This window comes from Triticum aestivum, chromosome 5D, assembly GCF_018294505.1.
Source record: "Triticum aestivum cultivar Chinese Spring chromosome 5D, IWGSC CS RefSeq v2.1, whole genome shotgun sequence".
In the NCBI taxonomy this organism is placed as follows: domain Eukaryota; kingdom Viridiplantae; phylum Streptophyta; class Magnoliopsida; order Poales; family Poaceae; genus Triticum; species Triticum aestivum.
The window spans coordinates 411,173,509-411,190,660 of NC_057808.1; the positions used below are offsets into that span (position 1 = coordinate 411,173,509).

The 17,152-nt window shown below is 50.3% G+C and overlaps 1 protein-coding gene across 1 annotated transcript; it reads left to right on the forward strand.

Annotated features, from left to right (window-relative positions):
• The first annotated feature begins 3,069 nt into the window (after positions 1-3,069).
• Positions 3,070-10,001, forward strand: LOC123122214 (disease resistance protein RGA5). The gene is made up of 4 exons (XM_044542359.1): positions 3,070-3,435; positions 4,061-6,524; positions 7,422-9,445; positions 9,678-10,001. Exons 2-3 carry the CDS (start codon positions 5,734-5,736, stop codon positions 9,406-9,408), a joined length of 2,778 nt encoding a protein of 925 aa, XP_044398294.1. The 5' UTR covers positions 3,070-3,435; positions 4,061-5,733; the 3' UTR covers positions 9,409-9,445; positions 9,678-10,001.
• Positions 10,002-17,152: the final 7,151 nt, after the last annotated feature.

A 17,152-nucleotide genomic window follows, 5' to 3' on the forward strand; every position in this document is an offset into this window, starting at 1 on the left:
AAGAACCCTAACCCAAACCCTAGTTTTCAAGCATACATAAACATAGCTCAAACAGCAACCATAACCCTGCCTACTAAATAACAGTAAACAAAGCTTACCCTAGCTCACCAAGATGAACACTAACCTAATCTAGCTCCTAGATGAACCCTAACCCTAGCTCAGCAGATCGAAAAACTTACCCAAAGAGCCATGTCCATGCTTGTGATGTCGCACTCATCCTCTGAGCTCGTATCCCCGTCATTCCAGGAAGGCATGGCGGCGGTGGAGCTTCCACAGCGCAAGTCGCCGCCGGCGTCGAAGAGCAGAGAGGAGAGGAGCGAGAGAGTGAGAGTGAGAGCAGAGGAATGAGTGCGGGCAGGGGAGAGAGTGAGAGTGAGGGCAGGGGAGCAGAGTAATGAGCGCACGAGCGGGTGCGGTCCGACCGTGCCGGTCGGTCCGAGTAACGGCCGTTACCGGCCTCGCCGTCACGCGCGGCGCTGACGTGGCCTGACAGGCGGGCCCGGACCATCAGAAAACGGTTTAAAACGCTAGCAACGGGCGATTTGGGTTTTTTGAGACAACCGACGAAAAAAATGGTAGGTATCAGTCACAAACAAAAAAGTGGTGGTTTTTTGAAACCATAGGACGAAAAGTGGTAGTTTTATGCTATTTACTCTCTTAAGATTGACAAAGTCATCAAACGCGCCTCGTAGTTGAGGGAAACGTCTCCTTGCACTTAGTGAACATCGCCGAAAAGTTTGAAATAAATCCAAAGAATGTGAGCACCAATGTTTAAGTCAAGGATTTGAAATCTAGTGGACTGGGGATACCACTGTTCTCGGGTGATTGGGTGAGTAGGCGACTACCAACCTATGGTTGGGTGCTCGCATTTTTCTGAATTTATTTTCACGCCTTTTGGCAATGTGTGTTCAGTGGAAGGAGATATTCCCACTGGCTATGAATGTGTCTATGACGATTTCGTCAATCTCAAAATGATATGCCGACTCATTTCGTAGATGTGCGGTGTATGATGTGCGTGCGTTTATAAAGATGAATGTATGCACATATATATAAGCGTATGTGTATGTATTATGTTAAAAAAAGCAACTATAAATCTTAACCTTCTTTGTTGATTTTAAGAGTATGGAAGGAGTGTCAATTTCACGTTCGAGTGAAAACGGATTGACTTCCACATCTAAATTTCCAGCCTAAAAACATGGCAGCTATATGTACCAAACCACCGACACAAAATGTCAACCCAATTAACCTAAAATTTGTTACGTGAAGAGTTACTCTTGTTTTTTCCCTAACCCTAGATGGCAGGATAAACTCTTCCTTCTAGACTTCACCTACGAGTTTGTGGATTTGCCTCCCCTCTGCTTACCGCTTTGGAGCGTGGTGACCTAAAGTGTCTGTTGCTCACTCAGTCATGCCAAAGATTGACACAATTTCTTTTAATACAATACAATCGAAGTCGCTCACATACACGGGCATATTTACAACTATAAACACACACAAGTATATCTTATCCTTACTGAGCGCCTCCACTCCGAGAAAATGACCGGCACATCATCTTAAGATTGACAAAGTCATCAAACGCGCCTCGTAGTCGAGGAAAACATCTCCTTTCACTTAACGAACATCGCCAGAAAGTCTGAAATAATAAATCTAGAAAAATATGAGCACCAATATTAAGTCTAGGATATGAACCCTGATGGACTGGGGAATACCACTGTCCTCCTGCCAGCATGTCCCAAGTTGGACACAATTGAATAACATAAAGTGTAAAGGATGTCGATGGGAGAGGGTGATTGCGTGAGTAGGCGACTACCAACATATGGTTGGGTGCTCGCATTTTTCTGAATTTATTTCACGCCTTTCGTCAATATTCGCTCGGTACACAAAACTAAGCTTGCTTGGAGGGAGTGGAAAACTGCCGAATGCACAAAAGTTTAAACAAAAAACTGCCAGATCTCAGAAAAGAAAAGAAAATACTGCGGAATGCGCGAAAGCTAAAACAAAAAACTGCCAGATCTCAGAAAAGAAAAAAATACTGCCGAATGCGCGGTAAGCATTAATTTCTTCCTTGGTACACACACGCTAGACTATACTAGAGTATAGAGTACAGACAGCAGCAGTGCGTTGATCTCACGGGCCGCCGATACACGACGCCAACATGCGCATGCTACCGAACCTCCGGGACCTGGACAGCCCGCGCCCGCCGTCCCGGCCGCCGGACGCCGGAGACAGATCGCCGGAGAGGTCCTCCGGTGGCGGCCGGTCGTCGTCGTGGCCGAGGCCGAGGCCGAGGTCGTCCGCCCCGGGACGTCGGACGGGGAACCTGCAGCTCTGAGAGTACTGGTACTGGTAGTGCCCGCCGCCGGCCAAGCTCTCGTGCTCCCGTCCAAGCCCACCCGCCGCACCGGCGGGGACGGCGAGGCGCTCGTAGCGGTCCGGCGGCCTGGGCCTCCGCCTCCTGATGGCCTCGCAGAAGAAGGGGAAGATGCCCTCCATCGCCGGCCCGGAGCAACAGATCTACCGAGCAGAGCAGCGGAGCTTCTTGCTAATTTGCAGAGGTGCTTGAGCTTGACTGCTTGGCTGGTTTCATGGCGAGATTTGAGGAACTGAGGGATGGAACGAACTGGCATCCTCATCAGGTTTCTTATACCGGAAGAAGGACAGTGGCGATTTGACTTGCGCATTTGTTAATCTGCATCCCAGCATGATTGATGGCAGGCTCTGTCGATTGTTGCAACGACCGCGCTGCGTATGCATGTGAGATGTGACCGACCACGAGACGGGAACAGGAGTTTCACATGGAGGTGTGGAGTGGCACAGCACGATCGATCATCTCTTGATGGCCAGCGTGCATCCCACAGCTGCTTAACCGACATCAGTTGCGGATTCGCAGGTGACTCGTGCACGTACCCACCTACGTCACTGCATGCGAAAATTCTTCTCTTCCCATCCCACCGCCGGCCGCGCGGATCACTCCCACTTTTTTTTGAGTTTTTCTTTTTCTTTTTGTGATGAACGATGGTTGAAATGGAGGCCCGTTGCCGCTTCGTGTGTCTTGGTGGACCGGGCCGATCGGAGAGAAGGCGTACTGATCTCGTCGAGCGGGCTGGAGCTAAGCCACCCTCCTCCCGTGGATCCCCAACACCAAATCCACCGGAACCCCTCAAAAAAAAAAAAACCAAATCCACCGGAGAGAACGCCGGCCGGCCCTCCGCCGCCTTCCCCGTCCAAGCAAGCAGGTCGTGCTCCTCCTCCGTCTCCGATTTCTCACCGTCGAGCCATCTCGGAGTGGAGGGCTAGCTCTTGGCGCGTGGATGGCGGGGGAGGAGGGAGATGGAGGCCAGGCGCGCGTCGCCGGAAAAGCGTTGCCCGTCCTGACTTCCCGCGCCGGCGACGCTCGAGCAAGGAAGCGGGAGCGGGCGCCGGCGGCCACTCGGGGTAAGACGGAAACTGTTACCACTGACATTTTATCTATCTGTAAATATATAAATCAATTGGACTACATAAACTAAGCCCAGAGCAATGGTTGTTGGATATGAGATTTTCCAACGAAACCATGCTGCATCATATCAGCACATCAATCATTTAATCGTTTCACTAACTCAGCGCAAGATGGACTAAAAATTTCTATAAAAAGGTGTACTACTGAACTACTAATTCCATAGACTGCCTGGCATAACAGGCACTAAGACTGGCATGTAGGCTTCTTCGCCGCCATGGTTAGCACTAGTTAGTAGTAGTTACCAAACCATGGACTGAGATCTGTTTGCCAGTGTTGACTTTAATATATGAGAGTGTCTGATCTCTAACTAACTTCAGCTTGGCTACCTCTACAGCAGTGTCTGGTTTTAGTTTTGTACTGGTAGTATCGAGTGTTCATTTTGAACTTCGCTACTCGAGCTATGCATATTGAGAAGAACAAGAATCAAACTATAATAGACCTTACATCTCTGTAGTTCCATTCTGTTGTCCCCATTTCTATCATGATTGGAGATTTCACGGCCTACTTCTCATTCTAGAGAGATTCTGTTTCTCAAATCTAACCCTTGAATTATTCATCCAGCAACTACAACATCTTCCTCACCAGAGACTGCTTGGCCTCCAACAAGATAAAGCCCGCGGTCAACCAAATTGAGACACACCCTTACTTACAGCCCAATTCCCCTCTGAAGTTGCCACACCTTTTTTTTTGCGGGGAAAGGGATTTCCTTGCTCAATCAAAGATTACAATCATTCCAAACAGGTACTTTGACTTCAGGTGGGTAATTACCAAACCAGCATGCAGTGGATTGCTGCGACCGGCCTCTCGAAGCGAGAGCATGGCCAGCCTCATTTTGAGTACGAGAAATCTTCGCATTCCTTTTTCCTGATATCAGCTGCATAATTTCCATCACCTAGTTTACATACATAGAGTGGCTCTGGCCTGGACACTTGACAAGATTGATATCCTCTTAAAAATCAATTTCCACCTTGGTTCTGGCCAGTCAAAATAGGGCATGCGAAATTAGATTCTGAGTCCAGACAATTAAAGACCCAAGAAAAGAGCGCAAAATCAAGGTTAGAAGTGGCGAAAAACCTAGCTGGAGCGATGTATATCAGCTATGCATCTTGTGCCACTAAGAGTGCGCTTATAGGTGTACTGCCCGCTAAAAGGGTTCCTGAATATGCAGTAAAAGTGACTTGAAACTTGAAAGCTTGCAGCTTGCGTTCGTAAATCGTCTAATCTAGTGTCCTAACTAGCCGCCAACTAGTCAGACTGTTTGTTTGGGAGGTGTCTTGAATCGACTTGTCGACTTGAATACCTTGTTCCAGGTACTGTTGCATGAAAAGTTCATACACCCCCTCGTCTAGTAGTGGTTGATTAGTCAAATTTAATGAATCCCCTTGATTAGTAGTGTTGATTAGTCAGATTTAGCCTGTTGGAAGGCGTCTCGACTTGACTTGTCACTTACAAAGAAAAACTTTCTCGAGACACTGTCAAGATGATGATTTTTTTATTCACAGCACCATATCAAGATGATGCAACTACAGAAGAGGTCAACTTTTAGCCTTATTTTTCAAGCGGGAAAAGAGAGAGATAGCAACCTAATGCACTGATTGATGGGTTTCTTCATTCCCTCATTTTCTCCCAATTGACTTAGCCTGTCGTAGACCCTTATCCTCTTCCCAGGATTCCTTAAACAAGTCTGTGACAAGGGCTAATGTTGATTTTGGTGCCAGGAGTGAGACCATTATGCATGGTGAAGTTGCCTAGAAGTTCAGCTGATCTGGTTTGTGATAGTATGCAACTCACTCCAGGAATCTTCCTATAAGAATAGATTGCCATTTCCTAAAAAAAGTGGAGTCGGTTGGAAGAAAGGTAACCTCCTCGTATGATTGGCTGACACTTGGTGCAGAACGCAGTTTTTGCCAATCCACATTCTCTTCTTATTCCGAGAAACAATACTGGTAGTCAGGCACACCAATGGAATCAGTTCAAGCGAGGGTGACATGCATGAACCAGTTCCGGTACAAAGGTTGGACCTCGTCACAAGGATAATCAAGTTTAGGTACCGTTCACATGGTTGACCGATACTCGAAGTTCATGAATTCCACTTGTATATAAATTGCTGCTTTGCAATGACCAGCCTCTGCCCATACCACTTGACATCTCCTTCTCCCGAATCCCAAAGCCTCACACACAGTGCATAAGGCTATTTGGATTGCTTGATTGTGGGAAAGAAGATCCTGCAACAAATGGAGGGGGTGATAGCGGTTGCCATGACAGGAGCGATGTCATCACTCATCAGCAAGCTCGCGGCCTTGCTGGAGAAGAAGTACAAGCTGTCCAAAGATGCGAAGAAGGAGATCATCTCTTTGAAAGATGAGATGAGCTCTATGAATGCTCTGCTCCTGAAGCTGTCTAGGTTCGACGAGCTCGATGAGCAACAGAAGGACTGGCGTGACAAGGTCCGTGAGCTATCTTATGGTATGGAAGACTGCATCGACATATTCATGAATGATCTTGATAGTGCTGATGCCAAGGCTGGGCTTTTGGGTGGACTAAAAAAGCTCAAGGCTCACTACAAGATTGCTAACAGGATCGAAGAACTAAAGGCAAAGGTCTTGGAAGCAAGCGATCGTCACAATAGATATAAGCTTGATGAGCATGTTGGTTCTTCTCGGGGCCCTGAGGCTATTGACCCTCGTGTACAGGCACTCTATACCGAGGCCGATAGCCTTGTAGGCATAGATTCCCGAAAGGACAAGCTTATCGAGTTGCTGAGGATGGAGGAGAATGCACCACAACTTCATGTGGTATCAGTTGTTGGATTTGGAGGCATGGGCAAGACAACGCTTGCCAAACAAGTTCATGATAAGATCAAAAGCCAATTTGATTGCACAGCCTTTGTATCGGTGTCTCAAAATTCCAATCTTGTCAAGGTATTGTCAGATATACTCTCTGGAGTTTGGGGGCCGGTGCCTTCTTTCCTGAATGAAGAGCGCCAACTGATCGACAAACTTAGGGAAGTTCTCCAAAACAAAAGGTATGCTCCTATGACTAGATCAGCTATAACAAATGATTACTATGTATGAATAGCCACATCGTAATTGGATAACCTCCATAGAATTGACTAGTGAAGTACTATCACTTCTTTATCTGTGGTGGTTCGCAATTACATTTGCATGGCCCCATAATTGCTAAATTATTTGAGCATTTTCTGTTGACACTTCAGACATGCCGTTACTTCTCTGACTTATCGACCTACTTGGGCTTGTTCATTTTTGCCTGCCTGTAAAACAAAGCCCACTTAAATCCATGGCATGCTTAGATCCTGAAACCAATAGTTTGTGGATGTTGTAGATCAAGGATATGTATATCCATATAACGTATCCAACTAGACTAAATGTGGGACGTTACCACCAGAGAGCACCACCATATAGTATGCAATGAGATAGGATTTGTTAGTACACGAAGCAAATTTTAGTCTGGTCTGAGACTTTGAGCACAGAAGGCAGTACTTTAGGAGTGGAGGTCTAAACTTCGCTGTCATTTATGTTCCTAAACTTGAGAAATATATGTTTAGGTCTCAAACTTGTATGCAAAAGTAACTACAGATCAGAATTACTCAAGTAGATATTACCGAGTAATCAAAATTCAAACTAAGCTGCAATTACATATTTTTATTAGAAATTCTGTGAGCCTTTTATCTGTATATTTCTCAAATCATGCATAATTATCATGCATGCTGGAAATTTTCCAGTGGTGTAAAATATTTCCAGGGTTCTTAAAAATATGTGAACTTAATGATGGTACTTTCACTTAATTTTATTTTAACGATCTGTAATTACATGATTTAACTAGCATATGTAAGAGCGATAATAGGGTGGGATCCTACCGTGGCTCTATATTAGTAGCGTGACAAATTGTTATTGTTTGGCAGATACCTTATCGTGATTGATGATATATGGGCAATGGAAGCATGGAACATTATTAAATGTTCTTTCATGGAGAATAATCGTGGTAGTAGAGTTATAATTACTACACGTATTGAAGATGTAGCTCATGCATGCTGTTCTTGTTTCCATGGCCATGTTTACAACATCAAACCTCTTAATGATCTTGACTCAAGGAGATTATTCCATAGAAGGATTTTCCCCTCTGAAGATGCTTGTCCTGAGAAACTAACGAATGTTTCTGATAAAATTCTAAAGAAATGTCAAGGGGTTCCACTAGCCATACCGAGTGTAGCCAGCCTTTTGGCTAATCATAAGGAGGTAAATTCAAAGGAATTCTGGGAAAGGATACAAAATTATTTAAGCTTAAAATTGGAAGGAAACCCTGCTTTAGAATGGATGCGACATGTCCTTAATCTTGGATACAACTATTTATCTCTGGATCTTAAGACCTGCATGCTATATCTCGGTATATTTCCTGAAGATTCTGAAATAAGAAAGGATGATTTGGTTAAGAGGTGGATCGCCGAGGGTTTTGTGGGTCTAGAGGAGATTGCAGAAAATTATTTTAGCGAGCTCATCAATAAAAACATGATCCAAATAGCCGAGTTTGATGACTGTGGGAATGTGTTGTCTTGTCGAGTGCATGATCTAATGCTTGACTTTATCATACTGAAGTCCACAGAAGAAAACTTTTTCACCATAACTAAGGAATCTCCTGTAATTACCATGAAAGGCTCCATGGAAGTTCGTCGACTGTCCCTCCAACTCAGAAATACAGAATGCAATCATGTGCTAGGGAACATTGCTCTGGCCCAAGTTAGGTCATTTAACTTTTGGGGACCTGGTCAATGTATGCCTTCTCTCTCAAGGTTTCAACTTGTGCGAGTTCTACATCTTGATGTGTATGATTCCAAGGAAGAGCAGTATGATCTGCCTTCGGTACGCAGTTTGTTCCTACTGACATATTTGAGGATCAGAGGTTTGAAGTGTGATGAACTGCTAAAACAATTGCAAACACTGAAACATTTGAAGTCATTGGAGATAGTCGGTGGAGGAAATCGTGGAGAGCTAGATGTTCGCTACTTACCCTCAATGTTGTGGCATCTCATTGTTCCTCAAAATTTGACTTTGTTTGGTGAGATTGGCAGGATGGAAGCCCTCCGTACTCTGCATCAGCCCTTCATTATACATGTGGAGATCTTGAAGGGACTCGGTAATCTGAAGAACTTAAGGGAGTTAAAGCTATATCTCTTTGGATTCAGTGATTTTGAAGATGCCCTACTCCCTTCGCTCTGTAGGCTCGACAGCCTTCGATCCCTAGCCACCGATGGGTACACCTTAGGATATGATTGTTTGACTTATTGGAACCCACCTCCGCGCCATCTTCATAGACTGCATGCACTGAACGGCCCCTTCTCCATGGTCCCAGATTGGATTGTGCAACTCGAAAATCTCAAAAGCTTGGAGATGCAACTCGTGTCACTGCCAAGGGTTGGTGTCGAGGTTCTTGCCAGTCTGACCACGCTGGTTCACCTTATACTGCGTGTAAGGGGCAGTGTAAGGGATCATGCTCCCGAAGAAGACGTCGTTGTTGTCCGTGGTGCGACATTCCCAAACCTCAAGAATCTTGTCTTTGTGTATGAAGTGCCCTGCCTCACGTTCGAGGCAGGCGCTATGCCAAGGCTTCATAACCTCACTATAGAGTGTTGTGTGCAAGCAGTGCGCCAAGCCGATGGTGTACTCAATGGCATCGAGCACCTAGGGAGCCTCAGGGCGTGCAAGGTGCATATTTACAAGTGGGCCAACCTCTTCAGGGAGAGTTTTGATAGGTTTGCTGCTGTGGCACAAGGAGGGGAACACGTATTTCAGGAGGAGGCTCCACACATGCAGGTGCAGAGCCTTCGGGCCGCAATCAGCAAGGCGGTCAACAAGCACCCGGGGAATCCCAATGTCAGTATTGTAACTTTTTGATAGTGCAATCAGGCGAAGGAAATGGGAGGAAGTACTGGTAGGCAGAAAATTTCCATACTCTTGTGCCTCTTTGTTTTTCTTTCTGTTGTGTGAGAGCGAAACATATTACTTAAGCAAATGCAGCACCTGAAATTTTACATACTTGGCCTTTGACAGAACTCCACCAGGAAGCATGTCACATGCTTTCAGTACATGTTCATGGTTTTGTGGAGTACGTAATCCTCTCCGCTCACTAATTCATGTTGGCATAACTGTGGTATACTATGCAGGTGCTGTTCTTGTGTATCAAGTCAACTGGTTGCGATGTGAGCAGATGGAAGCTGGGGCCAAGTGTTTGCAGTGTTGGGCTGCAGTACAAGGAGCAAAAGGAAGCTGACATGGTGTTACGAGGGAGTTTATGTCCCAATCTGAATGATGATTGTGTAATGTGTAATAATCTTTCTCGTGTTAAGTTGATATGGTGTGGTCTATCATGTGTTGAGCTTGTAATTCTTTATAGCTATGACACTAATAAACATTGGGTTGTGTGCCTTGTACTGCAGCCCAAGAGGATTTTTCGTTCTTATCAATACATGGTTCTCCTTTTCTATCAACTTGATGGCACCAGTGCTTTTTTAACACCCAGAACTCCGGCTGGAGGCTTTAGTTAGTATGGGATAAGTTGTTGAGGAAGCAGAACATCTGTTATATCCCTCTCTCATGCCCAAACTGCCGTCAATAAAAGGAACAACATTGGTAATTCTTCTCCGCTCAAATGGTGGGGGGTGGCACGGGCCGCGGCGCGATGCCAGGAGGCCCTCCATTGTTCATCTCCAGCGGCTCCGGCCCGTCAGGGCTCGCAATATCCATCCACTGCGCACACTGATCGATCGATGGAGGGAGGCCGCTCGTGGGAGGGAAAGGGGGTGGGGTGTGAGGGGAGCGAGTAGGTTTCATTGCACAGTTTTGTCCCGAGGTTTTCTTCATCGGGTTGTGGAGGATAGAAAAAATTGGTGGGGTGGTGAGGTGGGAGTGGGACGAGGGCCAACATAATCTAAGTCTAAACGACGTAGCAGCTCCCCTTTAAACTTTAATACTCTCTCCGTCCCATAATATAAAAGCATTTTCGACACTACACTAATATTAAAAACGTTCTTATATTATGGAACGGAGGGAGTAGTAGAAATTTTTTTTTACAAAAGGAGGATGACTCCCGGCCTCTGCATCTGGACGATGCATGCAGCCACTTTATTAATTATTCTCACATGTCCTTACAAAGTCATACAACAATAAACTAAAGCCACCGTCTAAGCAACAACTGTCGCTACACCTATCCAATTAATGAAGGGGTGCTGATAGTCTGGGCCTAATACCAAATAGACATCGCAGCCAGACCTAACATCTAAGACCTGAGGTCCCAACCAAGACGCCTGCCGGGTATGCGCACCCACTAGTCCAGCGTGCTCCTCAACCAGGACGCCTGCCGGGTATGAGGCCGCCGCAGCCACTTGCCACCAATCCATCTTCAGAGCTGTACTGCTGCATCTACCTTGCACGGTCTAGCTACCGTCGAAGCCACCACGACGCCAGACAGCTTCCTCCTCCTGCGTGAGTCCATCTCCGCGCATAGGACGCCGAGTCTCCACTGCGCCATGACGCCGAGACCCACCGTCGATGATACTGTTGATGCCACACCGCTCCACCTACATGCCATCTCGCGTCGACTCCGAACTACCAGCAACTCCACCACCCTGAGCAGTCCTCGCCCGACGCCTTCAGGAAGGAACACGACACCAAAGTGCCATCGTCGCCCAAACAGAGGAACAAAGGCTTTCGCGTGCGCTCATGGCAGAGGTGGGGGCGTATGATCCACACCGAAGCCTCCAGGAAGGGAATCGACGCCGAGGGCGTCGACTTTGGTGCGGCCGCCACGCCGGCCTGGAGTTTCCCCTGCATCCATGCCCACCCGCCAGATCCATCCAGGCAGTATTGGCGTCGACCGTAGTCGCTACCGTAGCCAGCACGAACCGGAGTAGATCGAGTCGGAGACGACGCCTCCCATGGAACACCGGTCGGCCATCGAGGAGCCGCTGTAGCGCCGCCGCCTCCACGCCACCCACGCAGCCGTGGAAGGCCCCCCATCTGCACCCGCGGGTGCCGCCCACCAGGCAGGCCGCACCGCGCGCCACCGATCGAGGCCGCCGCCCCGAGATCCCCGCGTCGCCCGAGGCACCGGCGGTCAGATGTGAAACAGATCGACCACGACCACCATAAGAGCGCCCCGAACGGCCCCCCACGCGACCACCGGGGGAAGCAGCTCCTGCCGTCGCCCCCTGAGTCCTCGCCGGCGCGCCCCCTCGCCAACGCGCCGCCAACACGTCGCCCCCTGAAGTCTACTTTAATAGTAGAGATGAAAGAAACTATATTTGTAATCAGATGCCTATAAAAACATTTCTATTTCTTTTGCATAACAATACTACATTAGACAGTTGCGCATGAACAAACGAAGTAATGATATTTCAACAATAACTAAACATAAAGAATTTATTTTAATTTGTCCTTCAAGGGGTGCTGAATGGTGTGTCTGATCGAACAATCCATCTGTTAGAACCTTTTGATTTCTACGTAGGGGGAAAGAACCATTCCAACCTTGATGATTTCGTCGGAGTGTGACCTCTAAGTGAGACTAGACTAGTTTTTCCGGTCTTCATGTCATATACACAGTAACTGGGAATGCCATCGACGATCTTTCTACTACCAGAATAACTGGCGATGCCGACGGTCGAACCTATGCTGACGGCCCCTGTCGGCATAGATTGGCCTATCCCGACGGCCAGCCCAAGCCGTCGGCATAGAAAAGCCGTCGGCGTATATCCATCTATGCCGACGGTCCCCGTCGGCAAAGTTTAGCCGTCGGCGTCGCGAGAAATATGCCTACGGCGGCCGTCGGCATAGATAAGCCCGTCGGCATAGAACGTGGGCCCGGCTACCCGGGCGGAAACGGTCTTTTGACGGCGTCAGTCTACGCCGACGGGCTAACGGCGGCCGTCGGCATAGCCCCCACGTCATCGATCCGCGTCGCCCGCCATGTCATCGATCCGCGTCGCTCGCCGGTCCGTGGGGTGGCAAATCTATGCCGACGGCCTGGCCGTCGGCATAGGCCTGGCCCATGGATGTTGCCACGTCATCGATCCCCGCCCTTTGCCACGTCATCGATCCATGGCCGTGTGCGCAGGTATGCCGACGGCCTTGCCGTCGGCATACCTCAATTTTTTTATTTTTTATTTATATTATTTCCTTTTTTCTGTTTTTTTCACAACATAAATGTGCCTTATCTAACAAAAAAACATACCCCGATGGTATATCGATTGCCCCCCTCACGGACGTTGCTGCCGCCGTGCCCCACAGCGACGCCGGTGAGGGGGGCACACCCCGGAGCTGCGTGCCGGGTGCCTGCGCCAGCCACCACGCTTCCACAACCGTAGGAGGGCCCAAAGCAACACCTAGCGGCATTGCTACCCCCAGGTACACCGTCCCGTCTAACCGGGCCCTCATACATGCGGGGCGGTGTGGTGCCATGTCTGAAGAGGCGGGACGGGGGCCCTGGGGGGATAGCAGTACCACCGGAGCGTTGCACCGGGCCCTCATACATGCGGGGTGGTGTGGTGCCATGTCCAAAGAGGCGGCGCGCATCTCCGGGGTGTGCCCTCCCTCACGGACGGCGGCGTCGCCGGCACCTGGAGGGGGGAAACGGACGCGTCGGGTCTACACGGAGGGGATCTTGCTGTGGGTCTGGCCCGGATGTTGCTCCAAAGTGTTCCTATGGGCTGACCTAACACAACCGGGTGGAGAGTTCCACTGGTCAAAGCCCGTCCGTGTAAAGTCAAAGGGCTAGATCTCGTGGTCTAACGCTACATGGTTAGGCGGGACGGGGGCCCTGGGGGGATAGCAATGCCACCGGAGCGTCGCACCGGGCCCTCATATATACATGCAGGGTGGTGTGGTGCCATGTCCGAAGAGGCGACACGCGTCTCCGGGGTGTGCCCCCCTCACGGACGGCGGCGCCGCCGGCACCTGGAGGGGGGAAACGGACGCGTAGGGTCTACACGGAGGGGATCTTGCTGTGGGTCTGGCCCGGATGTTGCTCCAAAGTGTTCCTATGGGCTGACCTAACACAACCGGGTGGAGAGTTCCACTGGTCAAAGCCCGTCCGTGTAAAGTCAAAGGGCTAGATCTCGTGGTCTAACGCTACATGGTTAGGCGGGACGGGGCCCCTGGGGGTAGCAATGCCACCGGAGCGTTGCACCGGGCCCTCATATATACATGCAGGGTGGTGTCGTGGCATGTCCGAAGAGGCGGCACGCGTCTCCGGGGTGTGGACCCCCTCACGGACGGCGCCGCCGTCGGCACCTGGAGGGGTGAAACAGACGCGTAGGGTCTCCACGGAGGGGATCTTGCTATGGGTTTGGCCCGGATGTTGCTCCAAAGTGTTCCTATGGGCTGACCTAACACAACCGGGGGGAGAGTTCCAAGCCCGTCCGTGTAAAGTCAAAGGGCTAGACCTCGTGGTCTAACGCTACAGGGTTAGGCGGGACGGGTGCCCTGGGGGTAGCAATGCCACCGGAGCGTCGCACCGGGCCCTCATACATGTGGGGTGGTGTGGTGGCATGTCCGGAGAGGCCGCACGCGTCTCTGGGCTGTGGCCCCCCTCATGGACGGCGCTGCCGCCGGCACCTGGAGGGGTGAAACAGACGCGTCGGGTCTACACGGAGGGGATCTTGCTGTGGGTTTGGCCCGGATGTTGCTCCAAAGTGTTCCTATGGGCTGACCTAACACAACCGGGGGGAGAGTTCCACTGGTCAAAGCCTGTCTGTGTAAAGTCAAAGGGCTAGATCTCGTGGTCTAACGCTACAGGGTTAGGCGGGACGGGGGCCCTGGGGGTAGCAATGCTACCGGAGCGTCGCACCGGGCCCTCATACATGCGGGGTGGTGTGGTGGCATGTCCGAAGAGGCGGCACGCGTCTCCGGGGTGTGGCCCCCCTCACGGACGGCGCCGCCGCCGGCACCTGGAGGGGTGAAACAGACGCGTCGGGTCTACACGGAGGGGATCTTGCTGTGGGTTTGGCCCGGATGTTGCTCCAAAGTGTTCCTATGGGCTGACCTAACACAACCGGGGGAGAGTTCCACTGGTCAAAGCCTGTCTGTGTAAAGTCAAAGGGCTAGATCTCGTGGTCTAACGCTACAGGGTTAGGCGGGACGGGGCCCTGGGGGTAGCAATGCCACCGGAGCGTCGCACCGGGCCCTCATACATGCGGGGTGGTGTGGTGGCATGTACGAAGAGGCGGCACGCGTCTCCGGGGTGTGGCCCCCCTCACGGACGGCATTGCTACCCCCCGCCGCCCACAGGTACCCCGTCCTGTCTATCCCTGACACAAACGACCGCCGGGTCTAGCCCTTTGACTTTCGCCGGACGTGGCATGTCCATCTATGCCGACGGCTAAGCTCCAGTGGCATTGCTACCCCCCACGGCCCCCGTACCGCCTAACCCCCAGGGTCCCGGTGTCACAGGCGTCGCACCGGGTACCGGGTCCCATACAGACGGTAAATTAAGAATCTAAAAATGTAATAATTGAATTGATTAAAAACTCCGGTATTCATCATTGAAAATGTACTATCACTGTGAAACCTTTAGTGCTCGGGCACCGGGCCGGCTGCCCGGGCACTGAAAATTTCACAGTAATTGTCAATTTTCTTCATATAAGTCTAATGAATACCGGAGCTTATAACGTATGGATTAGTGAACTATTTAAACTGGTCAAATTGCTTTTCCCTCGGCAAGGTAGGACTATTTTTTTTAAAAAAAGTAGTTGCCATCTATGCCTATGGCATAGCCGTCGGCATAGGCCTCCTATCTATGCCGACGGCCAGGCCGTCGGCATAGAGCCACCCTTATCCACTCGATGGCCCTCTCGCTGTCAGGTGGGACCACTCCTATGCCGACGGCCTGGCCGTCGGCATAGGGCCACCTTATCCACTCCTCCCGCTCCACTGACTTGTGGACCCAGCCTATGCCGACGGCCAGGCCGTCGACATAGGGGTGACCTTATCCACTCGCTATTCATCCTCCTCCACCCATTCCCTCTCTGTCTCACCCCGACCCCAACCTCTCTCTTGACCCCGATAGCCGCCGCCACCCAACGCCGCCGCCCCGACCTCGTCCCCGCCCCGGCCGATGCCCCGCCCCGACCTCGTCCACGCCCCGGCCGACGCCCCTCCCCGCCTCGACCTCGTCCCCGCCCCGGCCGACGCCCCGCCCCGACCTCATCCACGCCCCGGCCGACGCCCCTCCCCGCCCCGACCTCGTCCCCGCCCCGAACTCGTCGCCGCCCAACACCGCCGCCCTGGCTCGACCTCGTCCCCGCCCTGGCCGCCGCCCCGCCCCGACCTCGTCCCCGCCCAACGCCGCCACCCCGCCCCGAGTCGACCTCATCCCCACCCAACACCGCCGCTGCTCGGTGGTGAGGCGAGGGCCTCCTGCCCGGAGTCGCCGCGCTCCCTCCCTGGAGCAGCCGCCGCCTCGACCTCCTCTCCGTTAGGTCCGGCCCCCTTCCCTCCCAAGAGCATTTTTTCTTTTTTTTCATGATTTTGCAGAGGATAAGAGGGCTAAATGTGATAGTTAGACACATAGATGGTAGTTAGATAGATAACTTGTTCATACAGATTTTTTTTGAGATGATGATGATGATGATTGTTAGATGAGAAGTGATAATGATGGTTTTTTATGCTTCAATGATTTTGAGATGATGATGATGATAGATGGCAGATGGTAGATGATGATGTCGGTGATAGATGATGATGTTTTTTTATGCTTCAATAATTTTTGGATGATGATGATGTTTTTTTATGATTCGATGATTGTTAGACGATGATGATGATATTGTGATGTTCTATTAGTTGTGATGTTCTAATTTTTTGTCGCGATGGAATTTGCAGGCTTTGTGGTGTCGCATTTCATCGGAGTGACCGTTGTCCGACGCGTTGGTCCCCCTAAGCATCCCTCTGCTGTTCGACTACTTCCTCTACAGCCGAGGGTGAGCTACAAGTCCATCTCCTCCCTTTTTTCATATCACTAGATTTCATTCTCAAGTCACCTGGCGTAACCTAGGCGTCTCCCGTCCGAAAGGGTTGCATCGATAAATATGCATTCAATTGCATATTTATCATCGCAGCTCTTTCGGATTGTCCAGCGTTTTCCACGGACAACCCGAGGATGTGTAGATTGGTTATGTTCTCCATGTTCTACCCTGTTCCGAGACAGGATTTCGGCGGCGCCTCCCCATTGTTCTCCGGAGCACATTCTCTCGGCTATTTGCCGAGACGTGTATCTGGAGAACAGCGGGGAGGTGCTGCCAAAACTTTGTCTCGGAACGGGGTAGAATGGAGAACGTACTCAATCTACACATCCTCGGGTGGGATTAGGACCCATCTTTACCTATTAGAGATGTAGGTGGATTCAACGCGGTAGAAACTGAAAATTTGATGTGATTAATTTAAGTAAATCCTTAATTATGTTGTGTGGCTTGCAAAAAAGCAGAGGATGGCAGATAATCAGTGGATGTACAGTGGTTTTATCCGTCGGAATCGAGTAACATCAGAGTGGATCGCGAAAACCGATGTGTATTTGAAGGAGATATTCCGTCGTCCAATGAGAATTATCCCACCATGCCCCTGTGCGAGATGTGCCAGACGTCACCGTAGAAATCAG

Excerpts from the sequence above, each read along its gene's own strand:
- LOC123122214 (XM_044542359.1), top strand. The coding sequence starts at position 5,734 with ATGGAGGGGGTGATAGCGGTTGCCATGACAGGAGCGATGTCATCACTC. Across the intron at positions 6,525-7,421 it reads GAAGTTCTCCAAAACAAAAG|ATACCTTATCGTGATTGATG; the intron begins GTATGCTCCTAT and ends ATTGTTTGGCAG.